The sequence below is a fragment of the Ceratotherium simum genome, chromosome 5 (assembly GCF_057802395.1).
Source record: "Ceratotherium simum simum isolate JZ-2026a chromosome 5, ASM5780239v1, whole genome shotgun sequence".
Classification (NCBI taxonomy): domain Eukaryota; kingdom Metazoa; phylum Chordata; class Mammalia; order Perissodactyla; family Rhinocerotidae; genus Ceratotherium; species Ceratotherium simum.
Window position 1 is genome coordinate 80,574,993 of NC_141904.1, and position 17,431 is coordinate 80,592,423.

At 39.7% G+C, this 17,431-nt stretch overlaps 1 protein-coding gene and 1 long non-coding RNA gene across 5 annotated transcripts in view; one reads left to right on the plus strand and one right to left on the minus strand.

Annotated features, from left to right (window-relative positions):
- The window catches only part of GRM7 (glutamate metabotropic receptor 7), a 442,597-nt gene that overhangs the window by 377,176 nt on the left and 47,990 nt on the right, over positions 1-17,431 (plus strand). The window contains exon 9 of one of the 4 annotated variants that reach the window (XM_087431384.1): positions 8,605-9,674. The exons of the other annotated variants lie outside the window; for them this stretch is intronic. Within the exon in view, the coding sequence (XP_087287510.1) occupies positions 8,605-8,655 (51 nt within the window). The 3' untranslated portion in view covers positions 8,656-9,674. Of the gene's footprint in view, positions 1-8,604; positions 9,675-17,431 lie in introns of those variants that run through there. 4 annotated transcript variants of the gene reach the window in all.
- LOC147917099 (uncharacterized) overlaps positions 1-17,431 on the minus strand; it is a 169,761-nt gene that overhangs the window by 6,959 nt on the left and 145,371 nt on the right. The window lies entirely within an intron of this gene.

Consider the following 17,431-nt stretch of genomic DNA (forward strand, 5'->3'; position numbering starts at 1 on the left):
ATTCAAGATAGAGATGTCCAGATGCTTTACAGCATCCCCTAATCACAGATACCCCTTTAGCATAGAATATGTCCTCACACAGTAGATGTGTGTAGATGCAGGAAGAACCCCAGGTTCATGGTGATATGAGTGCTAGGGAATCAGCTCAGCTCGTGTACTCACTGACCAACTGACTTGACTGTGTACAAACATATCTGTGCCCAAGGTTCACCAATGTACCACTGCAAAATGCCAAGCCCCACCCAAGGTTGCAGACCTGTCAGGGTTTCTGGCAAATAATGAAAACATGAAGGATTCTATGTACTAAAATCAATAGTTTCTATAAGATACGATAATTTCCTCAAAAAGCATACTCAGAAATGGTATTTCCCCTTGATTATGGAAACAGCTCTTCACTTAGTCATCATGGCATGACGATATTCCAGATGAATTGAGGCATCCTAAACTTTTGGTTCATTTTTCTCAAATGGCCTCAAAAGAGTGGTTAGCATGTGTAGAAATGCATGCGTAGGGAAGATGCAGAGATCAGAAAGAAGAATATTTGCAGATGGGCCCTCCCCAAACAAGAAGATCTAAACTTCTAAAAGAGATGTGTTAGAAGGTGTCTTGATCGGGATATATTCTCTTACAAAAAACTGATCACATTCAGTCAGCCATTTAGTCAAGGAATACATGGCTTTCCTTGGTTGAGTAGCTGTCCATTCAGAAGTACTAGACACCACCCTCTATTAAAAACTCAGTCAGACATGAAGCCTGTCTAAAGTTCCAAAGGAAACCAATGGAAAAATAGCACTTGATTTACAGAAATTCTCTGGCATGGCTTTGTAGGAGCATGCCACCTATTGGTTAAAGAGGAGGTACACTTGGATTTTGAAACATTTTTAGTGCCATCAAGTCAATACCAACTCCTGGCAACCCTGTGTACAGGAGAGTGGAACCCTGCCTGGTATTTTTGCACCATCCTCTCGCCTTCCAGCTCTATATCAGACAATGAACTGCTGCTATTCATAGGGCTTTCATGGCCAACTGTTTTTGGAAGTAGGTGGCCAAGTTCTTCTTTCCAGTCTGTCTTAGTTTGGAAGCTCCACTGAAACCTGGCCACCATGGGTGACCCTGCTGGTATTTGAAATACTGATGGCATAGCTTTCAGCATCACAGCAACATGCAGCTGCCACTGTATGACAACTGACAGATGGGTGATGTGGTTCTGTGACTGAGAAACGAACCTGGGCCATGGTGGCGAGGGTGCCAGATCTTAACCGCTAGGCCACCAGGGCTGACTTGAACGTAACGTGAAGTCATTTGACACAAATGAACCTAACTGGGGACACCCTCATGGCAGACCACTTGCTGTGGTGACAAGGTTGGTCAACCCGAACAATGGAGTTGCCCTGTCACCGCAGCATGTGAACGTGAAGCAGAAGTGACAGCAACAGCTAGTGCAATATTAGTGAAACTCAAAGGCACAGACTGACAGGCTGTGTTTTTGAGCAGCCCGTCCCATAGGAGCCTTCGCGGTCCTCTTTGGTCCTGGGCAGCAGTCACAGAACCTAATCTGACAATTCTGACATTGACCTCAGCAGACTCAAAAAGCTGTGTTTGCCCACTACAGGCACTGCAGTGTCCAGGTACTGTGTGTTCACTTGAGCAAATCTCAGTAACCTCTCTGGCATGTCCAAGAGAATTGAGACACAGGATAAGAAACCAAGACAAAGAAAATCCCCCTGAAAGAGTATTCATTTATGAGTTCAGTAATTATCCACTTCATCCTCCTTCATTTCCACACTTCCTCTCTCTATTAGGCCCACATCTTTTTGGCAGAAGGTAAAGTCAGGTTACAGAATCACAAATTAATCTTTGCAAAGATTAATCTGCCTTCCAAGTGTCCTGGGAACACGTTCAATGATGGAGGAAGTAGAGGCTCCACAAAATACAGGGACTTCACCATTATAAAATGGAATAGCAACTACTCAATTTTTTTCAATGATTTTCAGTTTATAATGCATTTTGACACCAATTAATTTAGTTGATACTCAGAATAACTCTCTAAGGTAGACATCATTATCTTTTTTCAGAAGAGGAAGCTAAAGCTCAGACTAAAAGATTTGCCTAAGATCACAACTTGAAGATAATAGAGGTGGGACACGTTTCAAGCCCCCCGGTGGATGCCTGAAACCATGCGTAGTGCTGAACTCCATGTTTTTTCCTATACATTCATATTTCAGGTGTGACAGCAAAACAAGCATGAATTTCTTTTTCCTTCTTCACAATTTCATAGATAGAAGATCCATTCTTACCATAGATCTTAGCAACCTCAGCATATGATTTTTTTCTTTCTTTATTAAGTCAAGAATTTTCACTTTTTCAGTTAAATGAAGCACTTGATGGCTTCTCTTTGGCATATCTGAATCGCCAGCAATTCAAAGCACTCTTACACTTTGGGGCCATTATTAAGTAAAATAAGGGTTACTTGAACACAAACACTGTGATACCATGACAGTTGATCTGATAACCAAGATGCCTACTAAGTGACTAACAGGTGGGTAGCGTATACACCATGGATACTCTAGACAAAGGGATGATTCATGTCGCAGGCAGGATGGCGCAAGATATCATCATACTACTCAGAATGGCATGTAATTTAAAACTTCTGAATTGTTTATTTCTAGAATTTTCCATTTAATATTTTTGAACTGCAGTTGACTGCAGGTAAATGAAATTGCACATAAGGGGAGACTACTGTATATTAAATTTGTTCCTTCTCCCCATTCCTTTAGCTCTCATTAAATAGGTCTAGCACCAGTTTTTGCTTGTTTAGAAACTCTAGCAGCCTGCTAATTCATTTCTGTCAATCTCCTCTCCCTATTCCCACCATGGGACACACTGGCCAGACTCATCTTGCCCAAGTTGTCCTTCAGTCTCTCCCACAACTATATTGCAAGAATGACTTTCACAACTGCCCTGTGAGCACAAGGCTCACTGAATTGCTGATCCTCCAGTGAACACTCCCTATAGTTTGTATTCTTCTTCCTTCCCAAATATGTGCTCTTTATTAAGTGCTATCATCCTTCAAGGCACAGCTCAATGGCACGACCTTCTTTAAGCCTTACCAAGTTTACTCAACCACCTCTCCTTCCTTTAAACTACGATAGAACTATATTTTCATTATGATGATGATGATATATATAAAACAAAGTGAAGTACACAAGTCTTAATTGTATTTGAGATTTGTCACTTGTGTAACCATCCGCCACATCAAGATATAGATTTCCATCACCCAGAAAGTTCCCTTGCCCCTTTCTGGTTAGTACCTGCTATGCTAGCAAAGCATCTCTTGCCAGTAGTGAAAGAGATATTCCTATTATATATGATGTATGTTCTGGGTTCCAAGATGGTATATATCCACTCTGTATACCCCACTTCTTTGGAGTGCTTCCTTCCTTAGGCAAGGAAACCCCCGCACTATAATCCTCAGACCTGGCTCATATAATAAACTCACCCCAATTTTGATTTATACCTTGATTATGGATTATTTGTGTTGACATTTAACATATATAAAGAAGAAGGCAGAGTAATATCTATAGTACCTTATTATATTGGTGAGAATTAAGAACAAAGACTCAATGCCTTCTGTAGTGAAATTCTGCATTTTGACATGACCACATGCCTGGGATAGGTTACCATGCCCTGGATTCTGTGAATTTTATGACCATAGATTTCAAACTAACATGTCAAAAATTCTACTTATTCTTTAATAACGGAATATGATGAAGTTAAAGAATTCAAAGTCTGGGGGCCAGCGCCGTGGCTTAGTGGTTAAGTGCGTGCACTCTGCTACTGGCAGCCTGGGTTAGGATCCTGGCGCGCACCGACGCACCGCTTGTCCAGCCATGCTGAGGTGGCGTCCCATATATAGCAACTAGAAGAATGTTCAGCTATGACATAAAACTATCTACTGGGGCTTTGGGGAGAAAAAGAGGGACAAAAAGGAGGAGGATTAGCAACAGATGTTAGCTCAGGACCAGTCTTCCTCAGCAAAAAAGAGGAGGATTGGCATGGATGTTAGCTCAGGCCTGATCTTCCTCAAAAAAAAAAAAGAATTCAAAGTCTGAATGCCAGTCAAGCAAATACTTAGAGGGAAAACATATTCTGTTTGCCCTTTTAGTTTATGTATAAAGTGAATCTAAGGGAGGCTGAGAGATTATTTATAGCACTAGCTAGAGCCTGGTACTTCCAACTTCTAAAGTCTTAGAACTGGGTGCCAATCTACTGGGGCACAGAAAACTGGAGAAATCATGCAAAAGCTGCAAAGCCATCTGCAGTGATGCCATGTGTTTTTGTGAGGAAAGGGTATATTACTTTGTCTCCAAGCTGATGTTAGGACTTGTCTCCAAGTCCTTGTCTCCAAGCTGATATAGCGCAGTGTCAGGACCCCTGAATTTCAACTAAGCCACAACAATGACTACCACAAGATGCATCTGCCTATGATAGTCCCTTTGTCCTTTTGCAAACCACCTTAGACTCAGCAGAGTAATCATCATTACAGAGCAACAGTTCAAACGCAGAGTTTTAGAGACTCTGGAATGACAGAGAAGGAAGTTTTCCCTGGGTCTTTCTGGTGATTATTGTCAAGACTGTGGTTGAGTCTATCTAAACTGGAAAATTTACTCAGTTCATCATTAACCAACTTAGTCACTGAAAGGCTAAGTTACCAATAGTGATTGTTTGCGAATGAAGCAGTGAACCCAATTCCTTCCTGCTTCTTCCTAAAACTCTTTTAGATCAGAACTTTCTTGAACTTATTACTTCTGTGGTATTACTTCCTGACCCTTTATCACTACAGTAATAAGTTGTCTGGAATTTACTGTGAGACCAATTATCTGTTGGAACTAAAAGGAAAAGATAGAAGAGGAATTAGAGACAGAAAGGAGAACCGAGAATATTATTCAAAGAGTTCAAATATGTCCTAGATTGAGCCCAAAATTGTATCATATAATAAACTAAAGAGAGAAACAGGTAAAGAATTAAAACCATGAAACAATTAGAAGCACTTGTAGCTGAATGTTATCTGATCTTGCTAGAGGGAAGGACTTTCTAGGGCAATGGTTCTCAACCCTGACTGCACAATAGAATCATTGGGGGGAGCTTTTGAAAATCTTGACGTCCATGTGGGACACCAGTCTAATCAAATCAGGACATCTGGGGCAGCGGGAGCCAAGCATCAGTAGTTTTCAAAGCTCCCCAGGTGATTCCAATATGTAACCAAAGTTGAGAATCACTGCTCTCAACATAACAAAAACAATAAAGAAAATAATGTTCAATGATTTGACTACATAAAACCATGAAAATTCTGATAACACTACAAACAAAAACAGATAATAAAAACAGAGAAAATATCAGTAACATGTATAAAAGACAAGATGTTCATGTCCTTAATACATAAAGAATCTTTACAAATGTATAAGAAAATATTTTCTGCACTGTCTTTTTTTCTTTCATTTCTGTGTTCCTGTACTCTCCTACCATGAAATCAAGATGGGGAAAAAAGTCATTAAAAAAATCAACATTTTCCAGACAGGTTAGTGGGTAGATACCCCTAACAGTTTCTATTTCCTACTGCCTAGCTTTTCCACATCTAAAGGTCCTTATCATATAAATCTACAAACCAAAACAGCCATATCTTGGAAACTGTTTTTCTGCCATCTTTATGGAGATATAATTGACATATAACATTGTGTAAGTTTAAGGTGTACAATGTGATTTGATATACGTATTTATGGGGAAATGATTACCCCAATAAGGTTAGTTGGAACTATTAACAAGGAACCTAACTCAGGGCTTTTCAGACTTTAATGTGCATAGAGATAACCTGGGGATCCTGTTAAATGTAGATTTGGGCCTAATGTAGATTTGGGCCTAAGAAACTACATTCCAAGCAAACTCCCAAGAAGTACTATTACAATTGGTCCTGGGACCACATTTTGAGTAGCAAGTACTTAGTCAACTTTCAAAATTTTAGAGAAGGCTGGAGCTAATATTCACCTCTTCTTCCCTAAGGAGCTCGAAAAACTGGTTGGGGGAAGGAATAAGACATAACTTAGGTCCATGTATCTATATATCTCATAGACAAGGGCAAATATTATAGCTATTCTCAATCTCATGCAAACAAATGAAATATTTATGGTTAAAAATCAATATTTGAGTACTTGCCTGCATTCATAATGCATTGCCTGGAAAATGAAATGTTCAAGTTGCTTTTGTAGGAGACCTTTAGTAAAGTGAATCTGAATATTGGATGGCTACCATGAAAGGTGTGGGGTCATGGGCCTATGTTAACCGTGTGAGTTCCATGTGGACTCTGAGTAGGACTCTGTTTACCAACATAAGTAAATATTGAAGTATTTTTTTGGGTAATGAAGGCCTACAGCTCAATCTCACTTGGATTCAATAGTGACAGCTCCACCGAATAACTGCTTCTTAACTGTCATATTGATTCCCCACAGCCAAGCATAGCTCATATTACAAGGTAGGCATTCAATAAATATTTGATTAATAATCGAGTGGGAGAAATCTCACAATACCCAAGTGGCATTAAGAAAACAAATATTATCAACCTATTTTACAGATGATGAATGAAACCATGCTCCCAAAAAAGTTACACCATCTAGAGTCAGAGAGCACAGCACTCTGTGTGTGCCCAATGACTTGATGCTTCAGTGATAGAGAGGCAGACTAGTTTAGTCAAAGGACCGAGGGGACCCCAAGGTCTCCAGACTCCTTAGTATAGTTCTCCTTGAATATTATCACAGTCTAGTGTTTCACTCACATCACATCCTGGGTGATTGTTCAAAATGCAGATTCTTGGACCCCATATCTGGGATTCTAAGGTCTGAATTGAGTCACTCTGTTTGAAAGCCACTCCGTAGAGACAAAAGCAGAGATGGATTAGGTACCAGAGATCTCGTTTCAATTTCAGCTTCTACCATTTATTTGCCATTTGATCTTAAGTACATTTTTAATCCTTCTGGAGAACTGACTGCAAACTCTAGTGTCCGCAGGGACTGGGCAGGGAACCTAATGAAGAAAACAGGGCAGTAATGGGCAATAGGGCACAGTGGAATTGTGACAAACTAGAGCACCCATGTCCTGCTTAAGGAGAGTCCCCCCTCCCCCCAGCTCTAGAAAAATGATGTCCAGGCTTTGATATTTTTAATGAGAAACTAGAAATTCGGAGTTTTACATGAAAATTTGGGACTTTTAAATATTAGTAATTCATTGAGAATTTTTAAACCCACTGTGCATGCTGCTCTGTGGGTCAGGAGCCACCAGTTTATGGACTCTCTCTTGAAGCCTTGCTTTTTTCCCTTTCTTTTAAACTGTCAAATGAGGCTAATAACACTTACCATGTAGGATTGTGTGGCAGGGGTCAGAGATAATGTAAGTGAAGGCACTTTATAAATCATAAAGCGTAAAAGTAAGAGATTGTTAATATCATTATCCTCATCATAATCATTATACCCCAGTGTCTAAGTGTTCTACGTGTTTAGGAGGAGAGAAAGAGGGCTACTTCCTTTTCAAGTCCATTTGCCCAGTGACAGTAGGTGCAGTATGTGCCTCCCCACCATTGTCTCCTTCCTATGTGAGAAGTGACTGGACGGTCATCTAACAGACAGGACCATTCCATGGTCATGTTATTCTACATCTGGCCTTGAAGAGAAAATTGTCAGATTGTACATATGTCAATTATAACCATTGCCATGGTTCTAAAGTTCAGTTAAGTATGTGTGATGGTTGAGATACCAATAGAACACAAGAAAGAAGGGAGATGAAGCTACAGACGTGCATGAACATGTTTCTATGACTACAGATCGTCCGATAATATAATTTGCAGAAAGAGTTAGTTTTAATAGCACAGAACTAATCCTTCAGTCATCTCTTGGTCACTATTTGATATATATTTTGTCAGAGAGTAACATGATTTTTCTTTATTCTTTCTGTCAAGTTATCTAAATAATTCAATTGCCTTCTAGACAATTTCCCAGAATATTAAAAGATACAGAAACTGAGGGGCAATTCTTTGTTCCTCTTTATTCCTATGTCTTTATTCCTCACCATGCTGAATATTGTAACATGGTATGTCACTGCACAATCTTTGAAAGGTTAGTCGCTGGAATACCAGCTGGGGAAAATGAGAGTGTGACCATCCTTGGTCTCAACTATCTGGATTTTTTTCAGGTCGCTTTTTTTTTTTTTTTTTGTGAGGAGATCAGCCCTGTGCTAACATCCGCCAATCCTCCTCTTTTTTTGCTGAGGAAGATGGCCCTGGGCTAACATCTGTGCCCATCTTCCTCCACTTTATATGGGACGCCGCCACAGCATGGCTTACCAAGCAGTGCGTCGGTGCGCGCCCGGGATCCGGGCCAGCGAACCCCGGGCCGCCGCAGGGGAGCGCGCGCACTTAATCGCTTGCGCCACCGGGCCGGCCCCTTCAGGTCGCTTTTTTAGACCCACATTATCTGGAAAATTGCCCCCAACACTTTGCCAATCTACAAGTAGTCTATATAATTTTGTTGGTTTACAAGGAAAATTGTTTCTTTTTTCCAGGGGAATTCACATTGGCTACACTCTTCCTTCTGGGTCAGGTCCAAAGGGTGAAAACCTTTGCTTGGTCCTTGCTGAGTTCCCCACTGATCAACTTCCTGCCTGGATTTCCATTCAGATTCACGGGGCTGCCTTCCTAGCCTCATTCTCACCAGGCACACCTTCCTGCAGAAACCCCTGTTCAGCTGTGGATTCAGCCTGGAAGTGGGGGATGAAAAGGAGCAAGGTTCCACATCCCGAAGCATGAGTCCTCCCCAGCTCTGGCTCTCCCTGGCCATTTTCCCCAAAGGAGCCTTGCATAACATTAGGCAGAAATAATAACTTGCCTTGCTTCAAGAACCACTGACTACTTCCCCATACCTCACGCCTTCCTAACTGAGATAGATGGATCAAAGAGACTATACAAAGTTCTCCAAAGAAACTGAATTCCCAGCTGCCAACTCCTAGAAAAAAGAAATAAAAATTTAAAAGTCTACATTCTCTGTCTTCTAGACCCATGAAACCTAATTGACAAGCCAAATCTCCATAACAGAGCCGTTAAGACATGAAATCTTAACTCGGCTCCCAGAGTGCCATGTTGAAGAAGCAGCAGTGGTTCTGTGTGCCGCTGGGAGGGAGAATTGAAAATGAGCCCTGTGGACCTGTTTATGACTGAGCTATCAGCCTTTGCATTTAGCCTCTGCAGGTGGTACTCCTCCCCAATCTGACCCCAATTTTCCTTTCAGTGTCCAAAGCCTCCTGCTATGTAGGAGTACATTGAGACAGAGTTGATCATACCCAGTCCCTGCATAAATAAGCTGTTTTATTTTGTCACTGCCTGAGGAACGTCTGGTTGGTTGTTTTAAATGGAAGGGTCTTTTTGCTAAGCCCTTGTGAACATGCCTTGGTTTTGGATTTAAATCTAAGGAGCAGGTTCCCAATCTAATGAAAAAAGAAAAGTCTTTGCATCAATGCAGGGTCCATGTGCCAGAGCTGTCACACTGGTTGCCTTTTCCTTTTTCAAATGTGTTTCCTTGGGTGGGCCACAGTCGATTTTCAAGCCATCACAGGGCAGTTAGTCCTGTCAGATCCAATATCCAACTTCTTGATGGGCCCTGTTGGTGTCATGCAGTACACATGGGGCCAAAGACATGCTTGTAACTTTTTGTCAACAGCCTTTGCCTGGTTTCCCATGCCTGACAAAGCCAGCCATATATCTCTCTTTCTGTTTCATGATTTTTTTGGTGGGGGCGGGGGAAGAGTATATGTATATGTATGCATATATCAGAAATGGGAGGTTGGGCTTAGAATCTCTGATGATAGTGAATGGTTCTGGATTGAAAACTCTTTTCTGGTCAAAAAAGACACTTTCCTAGTCTAAAGACGTATAATTCCACAGCTGAGCTGTTCAGTTAATCACGGTGGCAGTTCTTCAGGGAGTCATGTGAAGTCTGTATTCTGGAGTTCATTTTCAAGAGTTGAGACAGCGCCTGAGTCCCAGCACTGCATTACTAGCATATGCGTTTAGAGGTGAGCTGGGTCAACAGCCAAAATGCTGTCCATTTGCACCCTTCTTTTGTCTTAATGTTTCCTTGGCATTTAATTCTGCCCGCCCATAGTTAATGCTCAATGAGAGTTTGCTGAATGGATGGATGGATGATTACATAGATGGAAGTAAAGAACCCAAGTAGGTGTGATGAAGTGAATGTGAACACCTGTCCTATAAGAACCAGCCTAGAAAATCTCTTCTTTTTCCTCTTCCTTCTAAATCAAAGGATCTGCCTGACTATGGCCTTCTACTTAGTCAGCTTTGAACCAATCCCATCCCTGCTCTTAGGAAGAATAGGTGCATACACTTCTGTTTTCTTCCTTCTCATTTCTCAGAAAGCAGTTTTCTTTTTCACCTTAGCTAACCTTGCCCATTGACACAACATACCCACCTGAGCCTCCTTGCCCAAATAACTCAACCAGAGAAGAAACTTAATTGTTGGAGAAACTCCAAGGAGGCCAGTGTGTTGGGAAACAGCAGGTAAAGAGAAGAATGGCACTAGAAGAGGCTGGGGCTGGATGGTGCAGAAGCAATGTAGACTATATTGAGGAGTCTGGAATTTATTCCAAGTACAATAGAAAACCCAGGAAGGATTTTAAGCATGGGATTTATATAATTTAATTTAAAGTAAAAAAAAAAAAATCACTTTCTGCATTGTAGAAGGAGTAATAGTGAAAATGGAGACCACTTAGGAGTCTTCGACGTATGAAATGATGATGGCAGTTGAGAAGGAGTTAAGGAGGAAGAAGTGGATTTGGAATCAACAGACATGACATAGTATAGGATGAAGGTGGGGATGGGGAAGGGAGGATGGAAAGATCATCATTGGGTTGAACAGATGACCTTGCTATTGAAGGAGTTTGGGAGGTAGCAGGAAGGGGGACAAATCAAAAGTACCCAACTCTACTTGAGATTTGACCCATTACCATTATTAATATGTATTGCTTTTTATTATTTATAAATAAAAATCATCATCTTGATATACAGAGAAAAGCAATTGACAAAATTCAGCATCCATTTATGACAAAAACTCTCAATAAAGTGGGGATAGAGGGAGTGTACCTCAACATAATAAAGGCCTTATATGACAAGCCCACAGATAACATCATACTCAATGATAAAAAGCTGAAGCTTTTCCTCTAAGATCATGAACAAGACAAGAATGCCCACTCTCACCACTTTTATTCAACATAGTATTGGAAGGCCTAGCCAACGCAATTAGGTAAGAAAAAAAAAAAAAAATAAAAGGCATCCAAATTGGAAAGGAAGAAATAAAACTGTCACTATTTGCAGATGACATGATACTATATATAGAAAACCCTAAAGACTCCAACAAAAAACTATTAGAATGAATAAAAGTGAATTTTAACCAAGAAGGTTAAATTACACTGAAAACTACAAGACATTAGTGAAAGAAATTGAAGAAGACACAGATAAATGGAAAGATATTTCATGTTTATAGATTGGAAGAATTAATATTGTTAAAATTTCCATACTACTCAAAGCAGTCTACAGATTCAATGTAATCAATCCCTATCAAAATTCCAATGTCATTATTCACAGAAATAGAAAAAACAGTCTTAAAATTTGTACGGAACAACAAAAGACTGCTAATAGTCAAAGCAAACTTGAGAAAGAAGAACAAAGCTGGAGGCATCAAGTGCCTTGATTTCCAACTATATTACAATGCTATAGAAATCAAAACAGCATGGTATTGGCATAAAAACAGACACATAGGTCAATGAACAGAACAGAGAGCCCAGAAATAAATTCACACATATAGGATCAGTTAACACACACATCTATGGACAGCTAATCTTCGACAAAGAAGCCAAGAATAAACAATGGGGAAAGGACAGTCTTTTCAAGCAATGGTGTTGGGAAAACTGGACAGCCACATGCAAAAGAGTGAAAGTGGACCACTCTCTTACACCATACACAAAAATTAACTTAAAATGCATTAAAGACTTGACCATAACACCTGAAACCATAAAACTCCTAGAAGAAAACATAGGCAGTAAGCTTCTTGACATAGGTCTTGGCAATGATTTTTTGAATCTGACACCAAAAGCAAAGGCAACCCAAAAGTAAAAATAAACAAGTGAGACTACAAACTGAAAAGCTTCTACATAGCAAATGAAACCATCAACAAAATGAAAAGGCAACCTACTGAATGGAAGAAAATATTTGCAAATCATTTATCTGATAAGGGATTAATATCCAAAATATTTAAAGAACACATACAACTCAATAGCAAGAAAACAAGCAGTCTGATTAAAAGATGGGCAGAAGATCTGAATAGACATTTTCCTAAAGAAGACATGCAGGTGACCAACAAGTGCATGAAAAGGTGCTCAACATCACTAATCATCAGGGAAATGCAAATTAAAACCACAATGAAATATCATCTCACACCTGTTAGAATGGCTATTATCAAAAAGGCAAGAAATAACAAGTGTTGGTGAGGACCTAGAGAAAAGCGAACCCTCGTGCACTGTTGGTGGGAATGTAAATGGATGCAGCCACTATGAAAAGCGGTATAGAGGTTCTTCATATGATCCAGCAATTCCTGGGTATTTATCTGAAGAAAATGAAAACACTAACTGGAAAAGATATATACACCCCTAGTTCATAGCAGCTTTGTTTATAATAGCCAAGATATGGAAACAAAGTAAGTATCCATCAATGGATGACTAGATAAAGAAAATATGGTATATATATACAATGGAATATTATTCAGCTATAAAAATATGAAATCTTGTCATTCGGAACAACATGGGTGGATCTTGTGGGCATTTTGCTAAGTGAAATAAGTCAGAAAGATGAATACTGTATAATCTCACTTATATGTTGAATCTAAAAAATAAATAAATAAATAAGCTCATAGATACAGGGAATAGTTTGGTGGTTGCCAGAGGTGGGTGAAGGGCGTCAAAAGGTACAAACTTCTAGTTATAAAATAAATAAGTCATGGGGATATAATGTACATCATAGTGACTATAGCTAATAATACTGTATTGCATATTTTAACATTGCTAAGAGAATAGATCTTGAAAGTTCTCATCACAAGAAAAAAAAATTTTTTGTAACTATATAAGGTAGTGGATGTTAACTAGACTTATTGTGATGATCATTTCATAATGTATACAAATATCGAATCATTATGTTGTACACCTGATACTAATAATGTTATATGTCAATTATACCTCAATTTAAAAAATAATTAAAACAAAATAAAAATGAGAATATGCCAAAAATATTGTATATGTTGTTTTTTATTTATTTAGACCTACAAATAGAGAATTTCAGCAAGACGGGAGTTATTCGAGGGAGGAGGGTGAAAGGGATAATTCGGTACATGTGTGTAGTGATGGGTTGTAATTAGTATTTTGGTGGTGAACATGATGTAATCTATGCAGAAATAGAAGTATAATGATGTACACCTGAAATTTTTACAATGTTATAAACCAATGTTACTGCAATAAACAAAAAATTAAAAAAAAAAAAAAAAGACGGGAGTTATTCCACTTTAGAAGCTCACTAGGCCTAACCACCATTTTATAACAATGCCCCAATTGTTCAGTAGCCAACCTAGAAAGAAACTAAGACAAGCTTATTTGTATAGTAGGATCTCCAAAGCAAAGTGTAATCTTTCTCTTCCTTTGAGTATAAGTGTTTTTGGAGCTCCCAAAGGAGGTTCTGAGAAAGAAAGAAATGAGAGACTCCTTTAACTTTTTTTTTAAATGTGGCCATGATTTTAAATTATTAACTATGTGTAGTTTTCTTTATCTGATCTTTGTAATAGGAAAAATAGTTGTTTGTTTTGTCATGGTGCGGGGGATAAAGGGGGGAAAAACTTAATTGTCAGAGAAAAGAAGCACTTAGAGATTCGGGGCATGATAAGGATCAAGAAGAGGCTGGTTTCTCATAGTACCCAGGGCAGAGAAGGTTCATTCTGTGCAGCTGTCAAAAGGTCTTCAGATTCAGATAACTAGGCTTTCTACAAAGTGTGCTTTCTTCCAAGGTGACAGGCGTAGTGATACTATAAAAAATAGGTCTCTTGAAAGTTGGTGCAAGCCAGAGTGTGGTGTTCATGGACAAGTGGATCCAGTCCAGCATGGCTTGCTCAGACTCACGCCAGAGCCCCCTACAATTCAAAGTCAGAGTGCCCTGGGCCTTTGGTTGATGGAACAAACTGAAGGAGGCACTTACTCTTTCCACTCTGACCACTTGGTATTGTGTGTCTGACTGACAGTGCCGAGGACACTCCACAAGGAAAATGACTGCCTGGGATGAAGTAGATTCTCTTCAAGTTACTGTGTGTTTCATTTGACCAGGGTGCTAAAACAAACATTTTTGTTAAATTTTTCAAAAAAGACAAATTTCCTGCCTTCTTATTGATGGTGTGTGTTTGTTTTGTTTTGCTAAGTGGTTCAAGGCAGCAGAGATACATGAACACAGTGGGTGTACAGACATTGCAGTATCAACCCCCACCCAGCCCCACCGCTTTGCTTACTTGCATGAAATGACTATTTTTACACCATCAAATTTGTAACAGTCAGTTTGTCCTTCTTTGTGGGAGACGAGCAGCATTGCCATTTAGGTAAAAAGTGATTGTTAACTGAATCCGACTGTCCACCATCCTCTTCAAAACTATCTCTAATTATATAATTTTCCACACAAATGTATTTCTACTACTGGTAAAAAAAAAAAAAATGTTGAATGAGGGGGGGCGATACTTCAATAAAGAGAGATGTTCCAAGCCAATATGAATTCTGTAATTGTTAATTTCATAGTGGTGATAATAGATTGTTATTTTTATAATAATTACAGCACATCATTATCTAAGCTTCAAATGGAAAATTTGAGGACTTAATTATAGGGTGAGTTATTTGTTTTTATGTTCTTTCCTACATTATTTTGATTTGAATGCTTATGTCTGCATATCCAGCTTATTCAGTAAAGAGAGGAAACTTTTTATCGTGCATAAGGAAAATGTGGTAATTTGAAAAGTGATGTAAGATATTTTGAAGCAAATGACATTAAGTAACATTAGTGTTTCTCAAGACCTTGCTTGCTATAAGCATATGAGCTATAGAGTGAAGACACTCCCAGATAAGGATTCTGGCTCTGCCGTTCCCCGGCTCTATGACCTTAAATAAGGATGCACCTCTCAGCCTTCCTTTCTTATCTGACCTCTTGTGGTAATAACGGTACTCATTTGCCCATCTCTTAAGCTGTGCAGAGATTAAGCGGGACACTGTGTATAAAACACTGAGCACAGAGCCTGCTATTGGTTATTATACCAAAAAGTGACAATTCTTCACATCAGCCCATATGGAAATTTCTAAGTAATTCTTCCTACTGGTAAAGAAAGTATCTCTTTCACCTTGCAGAAGGCATTCTCTTTGTCACCTGTAGAGTCTCTGGCCCTAATGCAGTTTCAGATGTGCAAAATTATTAATTATTGTTGCACTGTCTGTGCAGTGTGGCATTTATTTCTGTCTTACAGCGAGTAAGCACAGGTCTTTTTCTAAGAATAGATTTAGAAAATTCAAAGTCCATGGTAATATTTATCCTCATAAAAAAAAACAGAGTCAGAAGGTCCTTAAAACATTATAGCAAAGATGCTAATGAAAATTCATGAAGATGGACCCCTGATCCCACCCAATCCCCCACTCTGGCTGGAGTTCCTGTTTTTTTGAAAAAAAAAAAAAAAGGGGGAGAAAGAAAGCAGCTTCTTTTTCGTACAACGCATGAAACTTAAAAAGCACAGGGCATTCATACAGCTTGAGTCTGCTCCTGATAAACCACAGGATCCCACAGTAAGGGACCGAAAGGGTTTCTTTTTCCTGCCTAGAATTTAGCTTCAGCATCTGAAAAAGAGAAACCTAATCATGGACCTTGTTCTGGGAAAGGAATTAAAGCCACAGCTTAAAACTGGAGTGAGAGAAGGAGGGGAGGTGGCTTTTCGGTCCTCCAAAAAACACCCTGCTGCTTTTACTTCTAAATGCATCCTGCAAGCTTCACCCTTCAATATTCATTTGCATTGTCTGTGAATTGCCAATTTATTTGTTTGCAGCAACAGCCTCTCTGCTATTGCAGAGATGTGGGAATAAGATGATTATTTATAGGCTCCTTAATGCCTGTTTTGCTGGACTGGAGAGGTGAATTTCTAGAAGTCCGGGGAACTAGCAAAGCTTCTTTTCTGTAATTGAGGAGGCGGCTGGTAGAAGGGGAGAGCTATTTGCATACATCTCATTAGACCTCCTCAGGAAAGAATCCCCAGTCCCGGCTCTGTGCAAAGAATTGCTGTTTGGTTCCATGGACAGAATTTCAACCAAGGACATTTGGTCCAAAGAAGTGCTCTCTATGTGTGGCTCCAACTGTGAACATGCTGGGCTGTGGGGTTTTGAGATAAGAGTCCAACCCTTATTTTACAGAAGAAACAGCAATTCAGAGACAGGAGGAGGCTTACCAGTAAGTGGTCATATGGCAAGTTCGTAGCAGAAGCAAAGCTCCAGCCAGTAGAATTAAGAGTGGAGGTGGGGAGAGGAATTCCCTTCCTCTGGTGGCGTATGGCATATGGCTCAACCTGTGGGCCCCTGCATGTGTTGGTAAATATTTTGAATATCATGTCTGCCTTCTCCTGCCTCATATCCCTTTGGAATTCGACAAGATCTTAATAGGACATTTTGACCAACATTTGGGGGAAAAAATAGAATATAAAATCCTGACGGGATGTATATTTTCCAGAGCCAGGAGAGGTCTAAATGAGGGTACCAACTCAGTGAATGGCAGCTGACTTGTTCTGAATATACATAAATAGAGAAAGAAACAGAAAAAAAAAAAAATACCTCATCTGCGGGACAGGGCCAGGGCTCTAGACCATCGCTGCTTCCATGTACTGCTGGCTCTGACACTATTCCTTCCCCTACTTCCATAAATCATCCTGGTGTGACATTGCTTCTGTCTTCCCTCATTCTGTGCCAGGAAACTCACAATCATGCTCTAATGCTCATAGCTAGTAGCTGTCCTACCTTAGGTTCCTCTTCAAACCATCTCCTCCCTTCCTCTATGTCTCTGTTTTCCGGTCTTTTTCTCTGAGCTCATGTAGTTTTATGGTAAGCTCCTTGAGAACATCTTTGAAAAAAACCTTCGTGGAGATAGAGGGGACACATAAATAAGTTGCAAGGCAATTAATACTGTGAGAATGCCACAGAACCCACACTTCAGTCTGTCCTTTCAACAAACTTGCCTACTCAACATAATAATGACAAAGGAAGTATAATTAGCTTCATC